The 24,027-nt window shown below is 47.6% G+C and overlaps 1 protein-coding gene across 1 annotated transcript in view; it reads right to left on the bottom strand.

The window, feature by feature from the left end:
* Positions 1-15,823: 15,823 nt before the first annotated feature.
* LOC148479189 (uncharacterized) overlaps positions 15,824-24,027 on the bottom strand; it is a 186,695-nt gene continuing 178,491 nt past the window's right edge. Inside the window, exon 9 of the mRNA XM_088454850.1 lies at positions 15,824-16,156. Within this exon, the coding sequence (XP_088310976.1) occupies positions 16,016-16,156 (141 nt within the window). The 3' untranslated portion in view covers positions 15,824-16,015. The remainder of the gene's footprint in view (positions 16,157-24,027) is intronic.

Below are 24,027 nucleotides of genomic sequence, written 5' to 3'. Positions count from 1 at the left end.
AAGATCCAAAACCAAAACACAAAACACGAAAAGTGGCCGGTGTACACCCCTATAATAATATATATATATATATATATATATATATATATATATATATACATAATTCTTCTAATGAGCATGTTTATATAAGATGGAAAATAAATTGGTTTCATGGCAGGAAAGTTGGTTTATTTTTAGCCAAATCTCGGACTCTCATCCTTGTACGTAAATGTTTCTTAAAGAATGTTATATTAATGATCTATTATTATATTTCCTGCGAGGAGACACTACAAAGTGACAAAACATGATCAGATAGATCCACGCTGTGACCCCTAGGTGTACAAACAAGCAGCGCTCCTCGGCTGAGAGTCAGAAACATCTAGTGATATTCTCACCGTGTTATTTGCAGAAAGCGCGTCTGCAGAGGTCCAGTGTCACGCTCATTATAAAAACGTGTCCCGCAGGTTAAACAGTGAACCTCATGAATCGCATGGCAAAGTCTCTGCCGAGTGCGGTGTCTTAAAAATAACAAATTAAGCACACAAACACGTTTATTATTCAGTTTACAGCCTGGACGTCATCATCTCATACTAATGAATGGGTTGTCGGTGGTAGCTACTAACTTATATAACATATTAGCGTGCACAATGCTTTGGAGACTTCTATGATTTATGATAAATGAACAATAACGAAAGACCTCAGCATTGTGATAGGTCAGGTTTTGCAGATCAGTATTGTTCCAAGGGGTGAAGTTCAAGTTTCAGCGGGGAGTTTACCTTTATAGCAGTACCGTGATAGTTTCCAGGCCTCATTAACCCCGGGTGCCACTAATGAATCCAAGGTGCATCTGGTTGAGATTGCTGAGCACCCTCATAAAATTAGGCTTCACTGGTCCCTTCAGCAAAAGCCTTTCTCTGGTACTCGCTGTGAGTGCAGGGGGGTCCCTGGCCGTAAGACAACACTACACGCCGTCCAAAGTCCGTCCCATTTTTACAAGCTCCCATGCAAACAGAGGCTGATATAGAGCAGGCTTGCCGACTTTATGGCAATCCTCTCAGGGAGTGGGCAGCCAGGTCGGACAAGCAGGGGGGCGTGGCGCGGTAGAGGAGGCGTGGCCGGAGATACTAACCGGCAATTGGGGCGGAGCGGGGGCGCGTGGACACGGAATTGCGTCATTTTGGCCCTGCCCCCACTATACAATGCCGAGATTTTCGGCATTGGGAAGCAAAGGGCAGGGCCATGATGAGATTCAGCGCAAATGGCATCACCAGTCCCCCCCCGTGGGATGGCCATCAGTGGGGTGTCCATCGATGGAACTAAAAAACTATGGTGCATCCCCTCAGTGGTCACCTCTGCTGTGGGCACGGTGGGCAGGACAATCAAAAAAGGGGCTATGGCTTAGACAGCACCAGGGGTTGGCTAAGATCTGTCCCGCCACAAAAACAAACAAACATCAGCTCCCACTCATCTATCGATCGCAGAGAACCATTGTTTCTCTGCCATTGATGGCAAGACTAGTTAATATCGGCCAGCAACCATCGATGTTTTGAAACACAGATGGTCAATGGCCATCCCTAGGTCAAGCACCTGTGAATTCCACACGTCCTGACAGGTGCATATACATCGGTGTTGTGGTCTGCATGACCTGTATTTACCATGTACATGTCCTGTCCATCCCCCGTTTCCAAGTCGTCACAGCAAAATGGGAACTTATCTACATACAGATGGATACGGGATACGTTGTTCTGCGCATGCAAAGTATTAAAAAAAAACGCAATTTGCGCAAATAATAAACTAGATGTATGTCCAACTGTATATCAGCCCCAGGGTGAGCACCGCACCAAACGCACTAAGGGCCTGATTCAGACTCCCTCGCAAGAGCATAGAGCTTGCAAGCAGGTCTATGGTGGTCCAGTGCACACTGCGTGTGCACGAGCCCCGGAGCGAGCGCAACAAGCACTCGCTCCATGGCTCACTACAAAAGGGGCGGCTGTCGATGTTGATCGACAGCTCGCCCCATTTTGTAGGTATGGCCGGGGGGTGGCTTCACAAACAGAGGCGTTCCCAAGCAAACGCCTGCTGTTTGTGGGCGGCCCCACTGACATCATACTCTATTAGAGCCAGAAGCTCTCTGGGGCTTGTGGCCACGAGACCCTACCACAAGGGTCTCGTCGCAAGCCCGATGGTCGCGATGGTCTTGACCATCGCGACCATCATCCTGGCCGCTCGCTATAGCTGTGGGTGGTCACCCACAGCTATGCGAGCGGCCAGAAGGCCTCACAAAAAAAACAAAACACCCAGATTCAGAGCGTCCGTCTCTGAATCAGGGCCTAAAAGTGCAGACGTCTTATTGACATCTGTGTGTAGAAACCCTCAGAGGAAAAGATGGCAGATTACCGTGGTAGATAGATAACAGATTACCATGGTAAATTACCAAAGTCTGTGAAATTCCATGGCAATATCCTTGAATACTATAGTATTTTCTGAGGGGATGTTTTTAAATGGGAAAGGTAATTATAGCTCTCACTCACGACGAGTCACGACGGAACACTGCAGCTGCTATTTAACTGGTTGTCACTAGCAACCAGACTGTCTTGCACATTGAAGATGCATTCATTTAGGACACATACTGTATGGGCTGTGTAGTGTTGTTGGTCCCCAAGTCCCCTAATCTATGCCCCAGTGAATATTTCACTTCCCGTACCAACATTTTCTCAGGCCTCCACAGCTCAGCGTGTGACAGGCAGATGGTTTTGGGGCAGCAAGCAAAGAACAGGAGCCTGTTACATAATTGTGCCCTGTACATACTAAGGCCTTGGTGGTAATACAGTGCATCCGGAAAGTATTCACATCGCTTCACTTTTTTTCACATTTTGTTATGTTACAGCCTTATACCAAAATGGAATAAATTCATTTTTGTCCTCCAAATTCTACACACAATTTGTGCCTCTAGACAATTCTGTCTCGGAGGTCTACAGACAATTCCTTTGATTTTATGCTTGGTTTGTGCTCTGACATGCACTGTCAAGTGTGGGACCTTATATAGACAGGTGTATGCCTTTCAAAATCATGTCCAATCAACTGAATTTACCACAGGTGGACTCCAATAAAGCTGTAGGAACATCTCAAGGATGATCAGTGGAAACAGGATGCACCTGAGCTCAATTTTGAGCTTCATGGCAAAGGCTGTGAATACTTATGTACATGTGTTTTCTTAGTTTTGTTCTTCCGGCTCTGAATCAGGCCCACAGAGCGGCAGCAGACTGTCAGTGAATGACAGGCTGTTGCTGATTGTGGGCGGAAAGGAGGCGTGGATGTCCTCCGCTTTTCCCAAAATGGATGCGTGTCACTGCCGTTAGGGGGGGTGGGAAGAGGCCAGGATCTCTGCTGACGGAGATTTCCTGGCCTCTTTGTTGTATCTGCAGCGGCCGGCATGCGCGACCCCATGGTCACTCAGCTGGCCGATGTGATTGCAGATTTTCCGATGCTACGTCCTTCCTCGGATAAATAATCCAAACATGGCATCTTCAGTCCTGAAGACCGGCGGTGCCACTCCGCGGAGCGCAGGCTGTATCTGGAGAGGTGACAATGAATTTTATTATTAATAAAAAGGTATAAGTTGCGGATCTGATATACAGAAATCGGGTGTATGATGCTCCTGAACCGCAGGCAGGGAAAAGATGTGGCTGGAAACCTCCAACCCTGCCTAGGCCTCAGTGGCAATGACACACCGTCACTCACATACCTCCCAACATGACCCGCTCCAGGAGGGACACACTGCTCTGGTCCTGGACTTCCCTGGTAATTTATGATTGGTGGCGGCTCCAGGGGCGGGGCTACAGTACAGTCCAAAATTCAAATAGGGGAGTCACACCAACTGCCAGTGAGTCCCAGCCAGTGATGTTTGGCATGGTGTGAATTGAAATGACAGTTGGTGTGACTCCCCTATTTGAATTTTGAACTGCGCTGCAGCCCCGCCTATTACCAGGGAAGTCCAGGACCAGAGTATTGTGTCCCTTCTGGAGCGGGTCATGTTGGGAGGTATGCACTCTACTTTCCTTATGTGAAAACACCTCCTGACAGGGCAGGTACGCAGTCACAAGTGTAGATGTAGTGGAAATACTGTAGGTACAGCTCTGCGTCACCTGTACTTGTGTGAGCTCACTTTTTGTGCATGCACAGTGAAAACAACAAGCAGCCTAATCTCTGCCAGCTGCCATTGCATCCACCTCAGTACGTTTAGCCCAGTTGTAGTCTGTATTAATAAATTGTAAATATAATACCGATACTGAGAATATACACCATAGACATGTACAGGCTCAAGGCAAAGGGGTCATGTACAGCTCCTTGCTGTAATCCTTCCATGCCCCCAGAACATAGGCTAGCCCCCCTCCCACCTATACCTACATCTATTCATATACAGCAATTTCACATTGGCCATCTTGGATTCAGAAAGAGGCTGCCTCTGGCCTAGGAGCCGGTTGAGCAGCAGGCTTCAAGGAGACATACAAGGTTCAATAGTGGCTGGAATAATCACCATCTACACTGATAACTGTTTGACCAGAGGAACTCATCATGTTACGTAAATATATACTACTTTACCGGCAAGGATTATTTGAATTATATGAATATATTATATGAATATTACATATTGACATTTCCATAACTTGATTTTTCGCCGCAGCACAGGTAACAAATCCATCGGATCTGTTACACATGCTGTCTGAGATTGAAAATGTTCAATATATTTGAATTATCTTATTTTAAAATATATATATTTTTTTTTTTATCATAAACATTTCTGCAATTTATGAACGTAACCACTCTCAGACTATAAACTGTTCTGTAATCAGAGACCACCCAGTCTCTATCCGTCAGAAGCTTTATTTTTGTAGTAATGAAATATTCTTATTCAACTAGCACCTAAAGTGTTTTTCTTTCTCTCGGTGATCATGATTATGTAAATTTCCATAACTAATTTGCGTAAAACTCTAAACACCTTTGTCTAAAACCATAATTTATAGCTCACAATATTTGTGCCAACATAACTTACCTGTGGCTACAGTATAGAGAGTGGGCTTATCTGACTTATCTGGCTCAGTGCAGCATCAGTTATTCCTTAGGATGCCCAATGGGACACAAGGTCCCCAGTGCAAAGCACTCAATGCAAACTTGGCTCCCTACATTTCTAAGGATTGAGAGGCTTTTCAAGGGATAGGAGAAGGGCTTTACACACATCAGACAGTTCCACCAGTCTCACAGAGTCAGCAAGTAAAATACACAAATATTGACAATGGTTTGGAGACCTTTGGCAGAAGTAAATCAGGATTGCACACATGTAGCTGTGTGTCAGAACTACACAGATAGCAGACTGTCATGAAGTCTGTATAGCACACTGGTAGCAGAAGGTAATAAACTCATTATTGTACGCAGGGCATGATTCAGTACTGTAAGCAATAGCGATTACGCATGCAGTTCAACTGCAATAGTATGCTAATCCATTGCAGCATAACATAAGGATGCCCACTCACCACACATCCGTAATGTTTAGCAAGACTGCAAAACCATCGGTACAATCGAGCACCATCGCAGCCTCACGCACAGTTACACAAGCCCTGACCTTATTTAGAAATTGCTAACTTCCATGCACGCTATCAGGTTTCAGGCTGCATAGGCCATCACAGTGAATCATTTATGCATGCCCCTGCAACAGTGTTGAAACGCCCTGGCACGCTTGCATTCACCCAATCCCCCCCCCCCGTTACCACCTACAAATGGCATTTCCTGGGTAGCAGAATTGCAGAAACTAAGGATTGCACAGACATAGCAGAGGCTCAGGAACTCAGGATTGCACACCGTTAAGAGAGGTACAAGTGCTCAGGTTTACTGGATTAGGCTACCAGGAATTCAGGAAATCAGGAACAGGATCATGGTCAGTTTTAATCATTATTTCATCAATGATCTGGTTATAGCTGTAAGGAGAACCAGTGATTTACAGACCTATACAGCGAAAGGGTGGGACCACAATGATGTGACGGAATGCAAATCAAGTTCACGAGTCTCCGGAACATTCAGGATGAGTAGGTAGGTACAGTACAAGAAATAGATTTTTTCATAAGGTACAAATATATATATATATATATATATATATATATATATAAAAGGGTTTTTTTATGTACACTTCTAAAACCAAAAACATAATCACAGTTTTTACTGAGCGAAATTAAGGAATTACCACCTACATGGCCTGTCCATATAGAATCGGTATCCCGACACCGGAAGACCGGCACTAGAAGATCCTGACAGGGTAAGTATTTGTACTATCGCTAACCCTCTCCCCCCCTAACCCTCCTTTAGGGGTGCATAACCCTAACCTCCCCCCTAGTGCCTAACCCTAGCCTCCCCCAGGGGTGCCTACACCTAACCCCCCTACCGAGGGGGCGCCTAATTCTAACCGCCCCTTCCCCTAGCTTGACCTTAACCCTCCTGGGGGGTGTGCCTAACCCTAAGTCCCCCCCCCAGGAGCTCTTAACCTAAAACCCCATGGCTGTCCGCACCCGCCGCCTGGCTTACCTTCATTCGGTAAGCCGGGCTTCGAGATCCCGACATAGGGATAATGTTAGGCGACGGGATTTCGACGCCTATCAGTAGTCCCTTGTCGGGATTAGACAGCCGGGAAGCCGGCGGTCAGCATTTCGCCCGGCGGCTTCCTAACTACATACCGTCCATATATATATATTGCATAGGGTGTTATCACTGTGGGGTCATTGGTATCTTCCACCACACACTATAAGTGACCCTCGTGACAACAAACAGGTTTGTTATGCATGTCAGTATAATTGTAGAATGGCTTTCAGAAATAATTGCATTTTTGTATTTAGAAATTCAGTGTTTAATTTTTCTGCTCTTATGAATATGCACGAGAACACTTGATTGATATATATTATTTTTTTTAAATGAATGTTTAATTTACAGGTAGTAGGAAGCGGGCATCTGTAATTATCTTACCATTTACTGTTTTGCTCATTTCTACTTGATATTAATTATACAGAACAATTACCGGTCCTCAGAATGGGGAATTATTCTCTTTGTGTTTGGGCTGCAAAAATGCTTCTAGCAAGAAAACAAAACACACAAACTGGAAATGTGCATTTGAAATTTATATTGCTGGCTACAATGGAAATATATGTGAAAACAATACAATCTAGCACATATATATACAGTCAGGTGCATAAATATTGGGACATTGACAGAATTTTCATATTTTGGCCTCTATTCACCACAATGGCTTTGAAATGAAACATACAAGATGTGCTTTACCTGCAGACTTTCAGATTTAATTTGAGGGTAATTACATCCAAATCTGGTGAACGGTGTAGGAATTACAACGGTTTCTATATGTGCCTCCCACTTTTTAAGGGGCCAAAAGTAATAGGACTATCAACTCAAAAGCTATTTCATGGACAGGTGTGGGCTATTCCCTCGTTATTTCATTATCAATTAAGCAGGTAAAAGGTCTGGAGTTGATTCTAGGTGTGACATTTGCATTTGGAATCAGTTGCTGTCAACTCTCAATATGAGATCCAAAGAGCTGCCATCATTAGGCTGAAAAATCAAAACAAACCCATCAGAGAGATAGCAAAAACATTAGGTGTGGCCAAATCAACTGTTTGGAACATTCTTAAAAAGAAAGAACGCACCGGAGAGCTCAGCAACACCAAAAGACCCGGAAGACCACGGAAAACAACTGTGGTGGATGACAAAAGAATTATTTCCCTGGTGAAGAAAAACCCCTTCACAACAGTTGGCCAAATCAAGAACACTCTCCAGGAGGTAGGTGTATATGTGTCAAAGTCAACAATCAAGAGAAGACTTCACAAGAGTGAATATAGAGGGTTCACCACAAGATGCAAAACATTGGTGAGCCACAAAAACAGGAAGACCAGATTATAGTTTGCAAAACAACATCTAAAAAAGCCATTACAGTTCTGGAACAACATCCTATTGACAGATGAGACAAAGATCAACTTGTACCAGAGTGATGGGAAGAGAAGAGAAGGAAAGGAACTGCTCATGATCCAAAACATACCACCTCATCAGCGAAGCATGATGGTGGTAGTGTCGTGGCGTGGGCATGTATGGCTGCCAATGGAACTGGTTCCCTTGTATTTATTGATGATGTGACTGCTGACAAAAGCAGCAGAATGAATTCTGAAGTGTTTTGGGCAATATTATATGCTCATATTCAGTCAAATGCTTCAGAACTCATTGGACAGCGCTTCACAGTGCAGATGGACAATGACCCGAAGCATACTGCAAAAGCAACCAAAGAGTCTTTTAAGGCTAAAAAGTGGAATGTTATGCAATGGCCAAGTCAATCCCCTGACCTGAATCCGATTGAGCATGCATTTCACTTGATGAAGACAAAACTGAAGGGAAAATGCCCCAAGAACAAGCAGGAACTGAAGACATTTGCAGTAGAGGCCTGGCAGAGCATCACCAGGAATGAAACCCAGCGTCTGGTGATGTCTATGTGTTCCAGACTTCAGGCTGTAATTGCCTGCAAAGGATTTGCAACAAAGTATTAAAAAGTGAAAGTTAGATTTAGGATTGTTTAGTTTGTCCCATTACTTTTGGCCCCTTAAAAAGTGGGATGCACATATAGAAACCGTTGTAATTCCTACACCGTTCACCTGATTTGGATGTAATTACCCTCAAATTAAATCTGAAAGTCTGCAGTTAAATCACATCTTGTTTGTTTCATTTCAAAGCCATTGTGGTGGTGAATAGAGGCCAAAATATGAAAATTCTGTCAATGTCCCAATATTTATGGACCTGACTGTATATATACTGTATGGCAATATTTGATTTCTGATAGATCATGGAGGGAAGGTTATGATGAGAGGTGTGGGGGGCGTGGTTAATGACATCATTGCAACCCTGCCTCCCCCCCCACTGCCTAATGCTTCAGCTGTGCCACTGAGTAGCAGGGGGTGGGGCCACTATTGCGCAATTCACTGCAAACTGGGAGGAATGCAAAAGGCTGTTATACTTTCCTGAGTGTCTGTAGGGGCTCTAACCAAATTCAGTTCAAGGACTTCTACACGCTCAATGCTGCCCGTCACCGCTCCCAAATGCCAACAGCATGTCAATCATGCTGTAACTTTTGGGGCACCGCGAGCGACATCGCAGAAACAAAGCTACACAGGCGCATTGAGGTTCCTGCACAGATTTGCAAACATCCCGACGGTTAGGGTTAGGCACTTACCCCTGACGGAATGGGTTAGGCACCAGGAGGGAGGGTTAGACAAAAGAAGGAACGGTTAGGGTCAGGCACCTACCCCGATGGTTAGGGTTCGGCACCAAGGGGAGAATTAGGGTGAAGATTAGGGTTAGAAAAAAAAAATGTGTCGACCAATTTTGACACTGGCGACCATTTGCCCATGTCGACCTTCTTACATGTCGACCTTTAGTGTGTCAACATTTTGTCCCTGTCGACCTATTGACTGTCTTAACGTCTCGGGCTAAATTAACTAAAATGCGGGTTTTTCAGAAGTGGAGATGTTGCCCATAGCAACCGAACAGATTCTAGCTATTATCTTCTAGATGGTTCTAGTAAAATGTTAAGTAGAATCTGATTGGTTGCTATGGGCAACATCTCCACTTCTAAAAACTCTCACTTTAGTAAATTTACCCCCTTGGTGTCTATCTTGACATTGTCGGACTTTTACTGTCTGTCTTTCAATTCACACCCTTATAATTCACAGCTTCAGTCAGATACCAGCTTTGGCCAATAGACTTGTGCACAGATAATACCTGTTCGGTTGCTATACGTTACAGCACGCTGGCGCTACCTGTACTTGGAATTTCAGATAAATCTCTATGTGTGTCAGTAGATTAAATGCAGTTTTTGTCTCACTATGAACTGGATTATTGTTAAAACTTTAAGCGGTTAATGAGAATAACATCTATATATTTATAGCATAATAAACCATGTTAGACCCTGGTCCCTGGCACAGGCGACACTCTCAGGGCCATTGACAAGAAGAGAAAAGTGATTTGTGAACGTACAAGAGCAACAAACCTGGAACATTCTCTCCGTGAAGCTGCATCTTAATCAGGAATTTAATCAATAGAATGACTACTTCTGAAACAATATTACTAGTTAGTTACTGCCGTATTTAACACAGGTTAAAGCTGAACACAGAGGATTTGAAAAGGAAATGAGGCGTCTTATCTCATCTGCTGAAGAGAGAACAGGATTAAGGGCCTGATTCAGAGCCGGACGCTCTGACCAGAGCGCTCGCTCTGAATCAGGGCCCTCCTCCATTAAAATGGAGCATCCTCCTGGACGCTCGTATAGCTGTGGGTGACCACCAACAGCATATACGAGCTTCCAAAAAGATGGTCGCGATGGTCTTGACCATCGCGACCATCGGACTTGGGACGGAGACCCTGCGGTAGGGTCTCGCTGCCACAAGCCCTGGAGTGATTTTGGCTCTATCAGAGCCAAAATCACTCTCACTGACATCACTAGTGATGTCAGTGGGGCCGGCTTCAGACGGTAGGCGTTCCCATGGGAACGCCTCCGTCTGGCAGGCACGCCCCCGGCACGCCCACCAAAGGGGGCGTGCTGTCAGTCACCATCGACAGCACGCCCCCTTTGGTGCGAGACCCGGAGTGACAGCTTGGCTGTCGCAGCCCGGGTCTCACGCATGCGCACGACGGAGCTCCCTCCGTCGTGCGCATGCGCAGTGGGGAACATCGACCCACTTGCGAGCGTACTGCCGTTTGCGAGTGGGTCTGAATGACCCCCTAAGATCAACCGACCTAAAAAAACGATGCAATATATGATATATATGGTTTATTGCTGAGCAGATGGGGGTGGGGTCTATGGGACTAAGGGCCTGATTCAGACCCGGTCGCTAGCAAGCGTTCGCTCGTTGCTGGCGATGTTTGCTAATCTGCGCATGGGTATGCACCGCAATATGCAAACTAGTCCGAGCGATCGGGAAGCGCTCGCTCGCCCAGCAAAGACAGCCCAGTGGAATGAGTGACAGGAGAGGCCGTTTGTGGGTGGTAACAGGGGCAGGGCAGTAGTAACGGGGGAGTGGAGGTATGAACGCAGGCATGTCTGAGCGTCATAAGCTGGGTACACACTGAACAGTTATATCTGCAGATGATCCACACTGACCGACCATCATCTGTCTCTGTACGCAGGTCCCGCTGGCCGGTGGGGCGTGTCCCGCCCCCCCCTCACCGCGGCCTCTACTGCAAGTGCCGCCCCTAAACACAGAACGATGGACAGATATATCTGCCAGCGGCTGAGCAGCAGAGCTGATACGATACAGTATGTCTGCGAACAACGTCGTTCACAGACATATCGCTGGTACACACTACCTGACGGGCACCAGATATATTAGCTGATCAATTGATCGGCCGATATATCTGCCAGTACGTACCCAGCATTAGGTCACAGTCCTTAAAGACCTGAAATGGGCCTAATGGATGGAGCACGCCCTCAGGAGCCCATAACCAGCTTTTACCAAAGCCCAAAAGCTCTCAGCAAGCCATTTACACAACAACTAACATTTTCTAGAGATGTGCGCTGGCCCCCGTGTTTTTGTTTTGAATCCGGATTCATCTACGTGTTTTGGTTTTGCAAAACCACCTTCAAATGTTTGGGGTTTGGATCTGAATTTTTTTTATTTTATTTTTTTTAAATGAAAACATTTAAAAAAAAAAAAAACAGCTAAAATCATGTAATATATGCAATCCAAACCCCGTAATTCAGATTTAAAATCCGAATTCCGAACTACTTGGAGATCAGAACCGCGACGTGGATATATCCGGATCTACTCAGGAAGTTACAACCGGGAATCAAATTTTTCCAAATTTTCCAAGGGTTTTAATGCAGGTCAGAAACCTGGGACAAATATTCCTGCCCTCAAACACTATTCCAGTGTTCTTGTCACAGTACGAGTATACAGTATATAGCAAAACACTATATATATATATATAATAATTTTATGTGCTCATCCCAGCAGCCAGCTGATTTATTATCACTCCAATAACAGAAAGTGACTTTATGGGTCTTTGTATAGATAAAACCAGACATGCTGTACTATAGGTCTCCATAAATCGCAGCATATAATAGAGTCGGGATAAAACAGCTTAATTAAAATTGTAATAGTTTCACCATAGAGCTGTTTTTGCGGATAACAATATAGTAGAAGCTATGTTTTCATTTGGACAGGGGAAGGACAGTGGGCCTGATTCAGACCCGGTCGCAAGCGCCGAGCGCTCGCAATTGGGTCGATGGTGGCCCAGAGCGCATGCGCACGACGGAGCCGGCTCCGTCGTGCGCATGCGCGAGACCCGGATAGCGACGTCGCTCCGGGTCTCGAACCAAAGGGGGCGTGCTGTCGATGTTGAGTGGGCGGACCGGGGGGGGGGTGGCTGCCCAAACGGAGGCGTTCCCGTGAGAACGTCTACCGTTTGGGGCCGGCCCCACTGATATCACAAGTGATGTCAGTGGAGAGATTCCGGCTCTGTTAGAGCCGAAATCTCTCTGGGGCTTGCGGCAACGAGGCCAGGAGGCCATTCTAAAAAAAAAAAAAGACCGGCCCTGATTCAGAGCGAGCGCTCTGTCAGAGCGTCCGGCTCTGAATCAGGGCCAGTAAACAGAGCTCCCCAGGAATTGTAGTTCTTCTGTATCCTTTGATACATTATTTTATTATATCTTATTATACTGTATCAGTGTTCTATCAGCTACAGATTAATGGACTTTCATCTGCAATTACTTTATCTACTGGTCTCCAACATAATGGCCACTAAGATGCAGACATTGCAGGTGAGGAATTAGTCCTGGTTTGGTTTTGTGCCCAGGACACACCTCACCATTTACTTACAGCCCTGCTTAAACCCATGAGTACTCGTATTTCGGGAAAGTTGTACTTTTGGATGCTACCTGCAACACTTTACGGTCCTGATTCAGAATACCGCGGAATACTGATTTTCGCGGAGGTGAGCGAATGTTTTGCTACTGCACCAGCCCCAAAAATCCCTAAAAACTCATACGACGCATGCGATACACAGTGTGACCGCACAAAGGCCTCAGCCCTTGCACAGTCGGACGCACAGATGTACACCAGGAAAGGGCTGTTGCCACGCCATTTGCATAATGTCGCATATGGGCGAGCGCCAATAGACGCAGGCGCGACCTCGTCCTCCTTTGAATATATGTGTTCAACGCGTAAGGTGTCATCCATTGACCTCCCCGATGGCAAGTACCGGATAACCACGAAATGTGTGACATGCGCACATTCCACGCAGTCAGCGTCACTGGTTCTTGGATTTAAGGTGTTCAAAACATCGCACACCATTCGCCTTCTGCCCTCCGGCACCCTCCGGAACTGTTCTCTATGTCTGTTTTAACAATCCAAATTTGGTTACTGTAGTGCGTTAGCCAAGGGGACCTGATTCAAGGCATTGTTAAAATCATGGAGCTGCCATATGTCAGTACATTTACTGACTTCTATAGCAATCAGCACAAACTACAGGCTGGTGACATAAAACCTTACGGCGGAGTATTACCGGAGAGCCCAGCTTATCTGCCTGTTGCAGAGTCTGTTTTGCTTTAGTTCATTATCTGTACAAGTCATTAGTACATGCCCCAGGCTCTTATCACGCTCCCTCTATGCAAATGTGCTTCTTTATGTGACAGCTTCATAGGTTTTCGATATGATAATTATACACCTGGAGACGAGAATCAATGTACATTTTTTAAACAAATTTATGTGTTTTTCTGCAAACATTTGGCAAAACAAAGACTCCTATTTTATTCTCTATGGGCCTGGTTCAAAGGTGGACAGTGGGCCTGATTCAGAGCCGGACGCTATTTGCGCTCGCTCGTTCAGAAAAAGGGGCCGGCTATTTAAATTGAGCGCTCGCTCTTTGCGGTCTGTTGACGCCTCTATGTCTGAGCGAGCGAATGAAACATGCGCTCACTATTTTGTAAAGACGCTCCCTGGCCGCTCGCATCCTACATCATCTCCGCTATTTATTTGATTAATCGAGTACATCGAAAGGCGTCTGAACTGCTCGCAGTGCTTGTGGTTAGATTTTCCTACCGCAATCATGCGAACAGTTCAGGCTAAGAAACAACCAAGTGACGTGGTCGATGACGCTGCTTTGTTAATTATGCACACCCTTAAAACGCCCGTTTTGACCTTTTGGCACGCCTGCGTTCGGATCTCCACTCCCCGTTTTCAAGCACCTTTCCCTGTTACCACCCACAAACGCCTCATCCTGTCACTCAAATTAGCAGGCGCTCGCAATTTTGCGAGCACACGTTTTCCGACCGCACTGACTGGTTGGCGCATGCGCATTACGACCCATACGCATGCGCAGATGTGCGAACATTGCTGGGAGCGAACGAGCGGCCGCTTACGAGCGGCTCTGAATCAGGCCCAGAGTGTCAAGTTCGCTTTCAAGTGGCCAATGTTTTCAGTCTGCGTTTGCGTCAGAGTTAGACTGCGCATGTGCCGCGGTGGACTTGTAACGGAACTTGTACTGAAGATTGGGAGGCAGAGTGATTGAAGGACAATGACCGTTCGCAGGAGGTAACGGGGGTGTGGCGACTCAAACGTGTCATGACTGTTTGGGGGCGCGTCGAAAACAGTGACTGCATCTTCTTATGCAGAATTTCCGTCCCTGGTGTCTTACTTGTAACGGCCATTCTGAGGTCCAATGGTGCGACTGATGTGGTCCCATGCTGTGTCCCTGCCTGTCAATCTTGTTGCAAATAAAATCTCACTGCATGCTTGCCGATATCCTGGCTGCCCCTGCCGGGAGGGAGCAGCCAGGTCGGCTTAGCAGGGGGGCGGGGCCTGCAAAAGGGGGCGTGACCGGGACATTATGTGCCGTTTAGGGGCGGGAGTAGGGGTGGAGCCTCGTATTCGTGACATTTTGGCCCCGCCCCCGCTAAACAATTCCGATATTTACGGCATTGTGGAGCAGGAGGTGGGGTCATGATGGCGCGATTCAGCGAGAATCACGTCATCAACCCCTCCGCTGCGGGGGTTTGGGTAGGTATTGCGGGGGGGGGACTGGAGGGCCCGGGGGGCATGCCTACTTTTCCGGGTGGCTGGGAGCAGCACACGATTTTCGGGAGGCTCCCGACCAAATCGGGACAGTAGGCATGTATGGCTCACTGCAGGTTATCGCTAATAGCTCAAACTGCATAACCATCGGCTTGCGCCCACAATGCTCCTGCCGTATAACGCCAACAAAGAACAAGTGTTGTTATAGCAAGATGGTGTCAGGGGCGTAACACTCACTCACCAAGCCCCATAGTAAAATAATGGGGGGGGCACAGGAACGAATAGACCAGCAACGCTGGGCCCCCACAAAGACGGGTCCTATAGCAGCCTCTTGAGGTGCTCCGGTGGGTGTTGTAGTTATAAGGAGGGCAACATATTTATGGGGTCTATTTACTAAACAGTGTTATGAGACATAGTGAAAAGTGATAAGGTACCAGCCAATCAGCTCCCAACTGTCATTTTTCAAACACAGCAGTTAGGAGCTGATTGGCTGGTACCTTATCACTTTTCATTATGTTTCCTAACACTGCTTAGTGAATAGACCCCTATGTAACTAATACATTTATTCTGCATACAAAATATATGCAGGTAATCAAAGGTGACTCTATAAGGATGAGCATTACAGCCAAACATCTGCCAGACAAGAGATTGCGCTCGCTCTATACGTCGAAACAATAATTCATTTTAAAATATCAATAGAAACATATTATAGTCAGAAAACAATGATCTGTAAAGCGTCCTATAATTGTATTGTGCTATATAAATACACTTATAATACATAACATATACATAATGTACTTTAACACTAAATTGAGGGCACTGGCTGCGCTCCTTTCGCCTGCCGGTGACGCTCCGCCAGGCCGGTGACAGGTTTGGTGACAAGCTGTGAGAGGTGCATTAACTATCTTGTGTCTGGTTCTCATCCCCGTCAATCAGTGCTTTGCTGATGAGTTGAGGCTACTGTTCGGGGGTCGCTTGTCTTCATGGTAGTTGGGGTTCAGCTGTAAGTCCTGTGCAGCCTGCTCATGGCACCTCAGGAAGATAGCGTTGTGCCTGGAGTTAGGGACGGCAGCCTGGAAAATACACAGCAATTCATTAATTGGTCTCAATGGGCAGCGACACTATATACAGGCGAACTGCAAATTACGGCTCTGCACCATATAATACAGCGCGCTGATTACTGTTATTACGTGGCTGCACAGGAATGGTGTCTAGGTGCCGGACTGCTATTATTTTATTTCTTGCTAACAATTTCCGCTGTGCTGTACAATGAGAGAATATTATTCAGGCACATGAGTTCCGGCCCCAGTGGAGCTTACAATCTAAATTCAATACCACAGATACATTGTGGAGGCCAATTAACCCAGCAGTGGTGCCACACACTGAGGGGGGCCCCTGCAGACAGACTCCATCCCAGGGCCACGTATACGGCAAATTTACTAATCACGGCAGATTCGTCTTTATTTATGAGATGTAGCGTACGCTTTTTAGAGTCCTCTGATGTGTGTCCTACAATACTGCATTGATCAGGATGCATCTGAATAAATCTGTGCCGCGTCTTTTCTTAACTAATTTTACAATCTGACTGAATGCCCAGAGCTGCTGCATGCTGTGGGGAACACAGTGGCACAATGGTTAGCACTGCAGTCTCACATTGCTGGGGCGCTAATGGTGTTTAGTTTGTATGTTCTCCCTGCTTCAGAAGGGGTTTCACCCCAGGATCTCCATTTGGAATTGGTATGTAATACCGACAGTCTGGATGCCTCCTGTCAAAATACCGAAAGCGGCATCCCGGGGTCGGGTAAGTATACTAACCCTCCCCCCTACTCCCCCTAAACCGCCTTTCTTGTAGCCTAACCCTAACCTGCCCCACCCTGCACCCTAACCCCTCCCCATTAGTGCCTAAACCTAAGTCTCCGCCATTCGTGCCTAAACCTAACCCTCTCCCCCTTAGTGCCTAACACCCCCCCCCAGTGGTGCATAACCCTAACCCTCCCCCCTAGGGGTGCCAAAACCTAACACTCACCCCCCCCCCCCCCCTTCGACTAACAGCTAAGACGCACCAGACATACCTTGGCGTCCTTCTGGATTCCGGCGTCGGGAATAAGATAGGCATCGGTATTTCGACGCCTATCTTAAGTCCTGTGTCGGGCTTCCCCCCGTCGGGATTTAGGCCCTGATTCAGAGCCGCTCGCTGCTGGCGAGCGCTCGCTCTGAATCAGGGCGTGTTTTTTTTTTTCTCCAGCCCTCTCACTAAGCTGTGGGTGACCACTCACAACTTGTCGCGACCATCGGGCTTGCGACGAGACCCTGTGGTAGGGTCTTGGCTCCCGCAAGCCCGAGTGGACTTCCTGCTCTAATAGAGCGGGAAGTCCACTACTGACATCACGAGTGATGTCAGTAGGGCCGCCCACAAACGCCAGGCGTTCCTAAGGGAATGCCTGCGTTTGGGCAGCCACCCCCCCCTCCCCGTCTACATAACGGGGCGATCTGTCACTCCCCATCGACAGCCGCCCCGTCTTGTAGCGAGACCAGTAGCGACGGGGCTGCCGTCGCTGAACGGGTCTCGCGCATGCGCACGCCGGAGGTGGCGCCGGAGTGGGGGACTGAATCAGGCCCTTAGACCGGCATCCCAATCGGCTAACTACATCCCCTCCATTTTCCTCCCACAGTACACAGAGACACACTGGTAGATTAATTGGCGGTAGGGAATGTAGACTGTAAGCTCTTACTGTACATATGACAGCAACTGAGCGTGTCCAAGATGGCTGCTTCACCCTCTGCCATAATGTGTATGGTGCAATGAGTCATACTGGGAGAAAACAATATATAAAGAATTATTATTATTACTATTATCTATTCATCACCTCATGGAGGCCCAGAGTCACTTCTGTAGTGGACAAAACATTGAATCTCCCGAGACCAAGATTTGAAGACACTTTCCTGCGCTCTCCCCTAAGAGCAGCTGATCCCGGCCTCAGCGCAGATGGACCAGCTGCTGTCACCGCTGGGTAATTCTTCACGTCCAGAGGGGGCTCTCTTTGGCGCTGGTATATGGCACACACTTAAACATGGCTGCTGAGATAGCTAAATGGCTTTCTAAACTGAATACCAGAGGCCGCGGGGCACAGGTGCCAGCTGTCACCGTACCAAGCTATAACTGCCAGAGTGTTATGGAGCTGGTGCCACAGAAATGACCCCAGATGCGGGCGCTGGAAACCTCCTAATGGCAGAACTAGACACATCACAACTAGCCATAATAACAGATAAACCTGAATGATATCACAGCACAACACAATGTACGCTAACCCGATGACTTTACAAGTGAGCACACACCCCTACCCCATCCCACCACCACCACTGCCACCTCTCCCCACTGTGGAAACGCCCCAGGCTTCCAGTCATTATACTCGGGCCCTGGTTATTATATTCTAATCCAGTGGTCAGGGAACAGGGGTAAATTACCCCACATGGGGTAAAAATGAAATTCCTGGGGGTAATGGACGGACAGCCGGGCATGCATATGAATCATATAGTATAATATAGAATGATTCATATGCATGCCCGGCTGTGCCACCAGGAGGCTCTAAGCCGGACGCCCGCTGAGATGTTATTACCAGATGGCGCCCGGCTCCTTCCCTGCAGCGCCGCGTTAGCCAGAGGCTGGATTTCTCTTCTGAAATCCAGCTTCCGGCTCTCTCCATGCACACTATGACATCTCTCCCATAGTTCCGAGGAGCAGCCGGGCGGAGAGGACGGCGACGGATGCAGGAGCGGGGATTAAGGTAAGTGGTTTGTTTGGGTTTTTTTTTTGTACAAGCGGCACTACAGGGGCATTATATGGGGGCACTACTACAGGGGCACTATATGGGGGGACTACTACAGGGGCATTATATGGGGGCACTACTACAGGGGCACTACTACAGGGGCATTATATGGGGGCGCTACTACAAGGGCACTATATGGGGGTACTACTACAGGGGCATTATATGGGGGCACTACAACAGGGGCACTACATGGGGGTACTACTACAGGGGCATTATATGGGGGCACTACAACAGTGGCACTATATGGGGGCACTACTACAGGGGCATTATATGGGGGCACTACTACAGGGTTATTATATGGGGGCACTACTACAGGGGCATTATATGGGGGCACTACTACAGGGGCACTATATGGGGGGACTACTACAGGGGCATTATATGGGGACACTACTACAGGGGCACTACTACAGGGGCATTATATGGGGGCACTACTACAGGGGCACTATATGGGGGTACTACTACAGGGGCATTATATGGGGGCACTACTACAGGGGCACTACATGGGGTACTACTACAGGGGCATTATATGGGGGCACTACTACAGGGGCACTATATGGGGGCACTACTACAGGGGCATTATATGGGGGCACTACTACAGGGTTATTATATGGGGGCACTACTACAGGGGCACTATATGGGGGGACTACTACAGGGGCATTATATGGGGGCACTACTACAGGGGCATTATATGGGGGCACTACTACAGGGGCACTATATGGGGGTACTACTACAGGGGCATTATATGGGGGCACTACATGGGGGTACTACTACAGGTGCATTATATGTGGGCACTACTACAGGGGCACTATATGGGGGCACTACTACAGGGGCATTATATGGGGGCACTACTACAGGGTTATTATATGGAGGCACTACTACAGGGGCATTATATGGGGGCACTACTACAGGGGCACTATATGGGGGGACTACTACAGGGGCATTATATGGGGGCACTACTACAGGGGCACTACTACAGGGGCATTATATGGGGGCACTACAGGGGCACTATATGGGGGTACTACTACAGGGACATTATATGGGGGCACTACTACAGGGGCACTACATGGGGGTACTACTACAGGGGCATTATATGGGGGCACTACTACAGGGGCACTATATGGGGGCACTACTACAGGGGCATTATATGGGGGCACTACTACAGGGTTATTATATGGGGGCACTACTACAGGGGCATTATATGGGGGCACTACTACAGGGGCACTACATGTGGGTACTACTACAGGGGCATTATATGGGGGCACTACTACAGGGGCACTACATGGGGGTACTACTACAGGGGCATTGTATGGGGGCACTACTACAGGGGTATTATATGGGGGCACTACTACAGGGGCATTATATGGGGGCACTACTACAGGGGCACTATATGGGGGCACTACTACAGGGGCATTATATGGGGGCACTACTACAGGGGCATTATATGGGGGCACTACTATGGGGGCATTATATGGGGGCACTACTACAGGGGCATTATATGAGGGCACTACTACAGAGGCATTATATGGTGGCACTACTACAGGGGCATTATATGGGGGCACTACTACAGAGGCATTATATGGTGGCACTACTACAGGGGCATTATATGGGGGCACTACTACAGAGGCATTATATGGTGGCACTACTACAGGGGCATTATATGGGGGCACTACTACGGGGGCATTATATGGGCGCACTACTATGGGGGCATTATATGGGGGCACTACTACAGGGGCATTATATGAGGGCACTACTACAGAGGCATTATATGGGGCACTACTATATGATATCCTTCCTTTTAAATCAAAGGGGGAACGTCGGCGTATCTAAATATATTTTGGGGTAAAAGGTAAAAAAGTTCCCTGACCCCTGTTCTAATCCATTACACAGAATGCACAGTACCACTTACACTACAGATGGCTACGCAGCATCCAAGACTTTTTCTCTTATTAATAAAGAAAAAAAAATATTTGTGTTTGACCAAATTTATAACCATGAAATGTGAATAACTATTTCTGATTTCTAAAGGCTTCTCCGTATGTATTGGAAAAAAGGAAATCATCCCCTGACTCTTATCCTAAATCTTAATGTGACTGAATCTAGAAGACTGTTCTTTAATAAAAAAAATAAAAAACACTGAATTTATCATATTGTTTATATACATCAGTATTAAAGCACAAATCTATATGAAAGTGAGAATATGTAACAATGAGTCACCGGCCCGTTACATAATCATTACCCATGACTGAGGCCCGGAGTAAATACACACAGCGCAGGTGTTATCATTATGTAAGATAATAAGTGAAACAAATGATGTCATTAAAGACGCTGGAATTATGCACGATGTCTGCGTATCACAGGCTCCTGCTGCTGATACTATTTCATTCTTATCCTTCCAAATTGGCACCAGGCCATAGGGCCTCACTGTTTGGAAACCTCTGACTATCGACAGTTTAATTTGACTGTTAAAAAAAAAATGCACATTTTAATGATACTTTCTCCCTAACCTCCTCAGTGCTACAGAAGTACAACATAAAATCCAAACCTACACATAATGTATTACTGAGAGGAAGGGCCCTGTGCTGGAGGATTAGAGGGACGCTGATGGAGCCATGAAATGTATCAGGTTGCCCATCACGGGTGTAAGAGTGGTCACATGACTACAGAAAACAGGTAATACGGCACTAGTTAGGCCACAGAGTCTTACAATCTGACAACGGTAAAGCTGGGTACACAGCAGGGCCGTAACTAGCTATGGGTGACCGGTGCCACCACACAGGACGCAGCGCTCTGTGGGCGGCACCTCCGACCATCCACGGTCCCTGCAGCCAGAACTGCGGATGCAGTGCCTCTTGGAAGGTGCTCTGGAGGCTCCAAATGGCAGACTGCAGCCATACCAGCCCCCAGGATGCTCTGATGGAGTTTTCGGGTTTAGAGAGTCTGGAAGCCGGCGGTCAGCATTTAGACTGTCGGCTTCCACACTACATCCCATCATTACCACCCTCCTCCCTCTAGTGTGCCCCAGTAAGTACATAATGTGAATGTTCCAATTGATATCCCCACAGAATCCTCTGCCTCCAAACTCCTCACCCTTACATCTTCACTTGGTCTCTCCCAATGGACCTCCTCACCCTCCCATGTGAGTGGCCATATGTTTGATCTGGTCTTCACTCACCGTTGCGATATTTCTGATCACTCCAATTCCCCTTTCCCACTTTCTGACCATCACCTTCTCTCTTTTAACCTGTCCCTCTCTCCTTCCCCTCCTCTACCACCAAAAGCCACCATTGCTAAACGTAACATTGACGCTATCGACACCGTTTCCTTTTCTTCCCTGCTTGACTCGCTTCTCTCCCCTATCCTCTCTCTTTGTTGCCCTGAACAAGCCACTTCCCTATACAATGCCTCCCTTACTTCTGCTCTGGACTCTGTTGCTCCGGCGATCACTACTCACACTCACAGATCTACTCCTCAACCGTGGCATTCCACATGCACCAGATAACTGCAAAAGTGTTCACGAACCGCCGAGCGACAGTGGAGGAGATCACGCTCAACGGCAAATTTTCTCCACTTCAAATTTATGCTCTCATTCTACAGTGCTTCCCTTTCCCTCTCTAAACAGTCCTACTTCAAGAACCTCATCTCCTCCCAGTCCTCAAATCCCCAGTGTCTCTTCACCACTTTTAACTCCCTCCTTCGCCCACCCCCTCCTCGCTCTCTGGCCTTGACTTTACTTCCTACTTTACATCTAAAATTGATTCCATACGTCAGGACATCATATCAAACCAGTCCCCAAGCTCTCCACCTCCTCCTTTCCCAGATAACCCCTCCCCATCAGCTTTACCAACTCTAAAATCCTTCTCCCCCTGAAGCCCTCATCCGGTCCTCCCCCCCTTCCACCTCCCCCCTTGATCCTATCCCCTCCCACTTCCTCTCTACTTCTGCCTGCTCCCATCTTGCCCACCTCATTAACCTCTCCCTCTCATCAGGCACTGTCCCTTCTGCATTCAAACATGCCATTGTCTCCCCCATTCTTAAAAAACCTACCCTTGATCCTAACCTTCTTTCTAACTACCGACTCATCTCTCTCCTCTCTTTTGCCTCCAAACTCCTTGATTGTCTACAAACGCCTTACTGCTTTTCTTTCCTCCCACTCCCTCCTTGACCCTTTTCAGTCCGGCTTCCGTTCTCTCCACTCCACTGAAACTGAAAGTCAGCAACGACCTCCTTGCTGCCAAATCAAAGGGCCACTACTCTCTTCTCATTCTCCTTGATCTCTCTGCTGCTTTCGACACTGTGGACCACCCTTTCCTGCTGCAAATCCTCACTCCCTTGGTCTACGTAACACTACCCTCTCCTGGCTGCAGTGGCGTCACAAGGGGGGTGCGGTGGGTGCGGGCCGCACCGGGTGTCACCCTCCAAGGGGGTGACACCAAAATCCGACTCATCCCCACCCCCCGCTCAGCAGGTCCTGCACTGCAGGGAGACGCCAGGCTGGGGAGGCACTCTCCCTGCAGCAGCTGCTGAGACAGTTTTTGCTTCTGCCGGCTGCCGCTGCGCCTGTCACACTGAGACAGCCAGCGGCAGCCTACTATACAGTAAGTGCGGCTGAGCTCCTCATGCAGTCCCCTCCATGTGGGGCGGGGGTGCGAGTGCTAGAGGCAGGGGGCTGATTACTGATCAGCCTGGCTGAAGCCGCTGGGGTGGATGGATGGCAGCTGAGCTTCTGCTCCTCACTGCTGTCCGGTAGATCGTCACGCTGGGAACAAGCAGGGACAGTCTACAAAACATTTTTCCAGTGTTCAAGTGTATTCAGACACTGTTGATTACACTTGAATACTGACAAGTAGTTTGTACACGGTCCCTGCTTCTTCCCAGCGTGACCCTCTGACCTCCCAGTCAGCGAGGATGAGAAGGAGCTGGGAGACAGCAGCAGCCAGCACAGTGACTATGGTCTAATGTATACAGTATGTGTAATGGGAAGTAACTAATTCAATGAGGGAGGAGGGGGGGGGAGGGGGGGCATTACCCGTCATTGTGTGTGTGTGTTTGTTATGTTAGACCTGTGCCTGCAGGGGCTGTGTTGTTCCTGTCCTTTATTTCCTACTCCATACCCCTAA

Source organism: Taudactylus pleione, unplaced genomic scaffold, assembly GCF_031769625.1.
Source record: "Taudactylus pleione unplaced genomic scaffold, aTauple2 ptg000634l, whole genome shotgun sequence".
In the NCBI taxonomy this organism is placed as follows: Eukaryota; Metazoa; Chordata; class Amphibia; order Anura; family Myobatrachidae; genus Taudactylus; species Taudactylus pleione.
The sequence above is the reverse complement of the archived record's forward strand: the minus strand, read 5'-3'. Positions and strand labels throughout refer to the sequence as shown.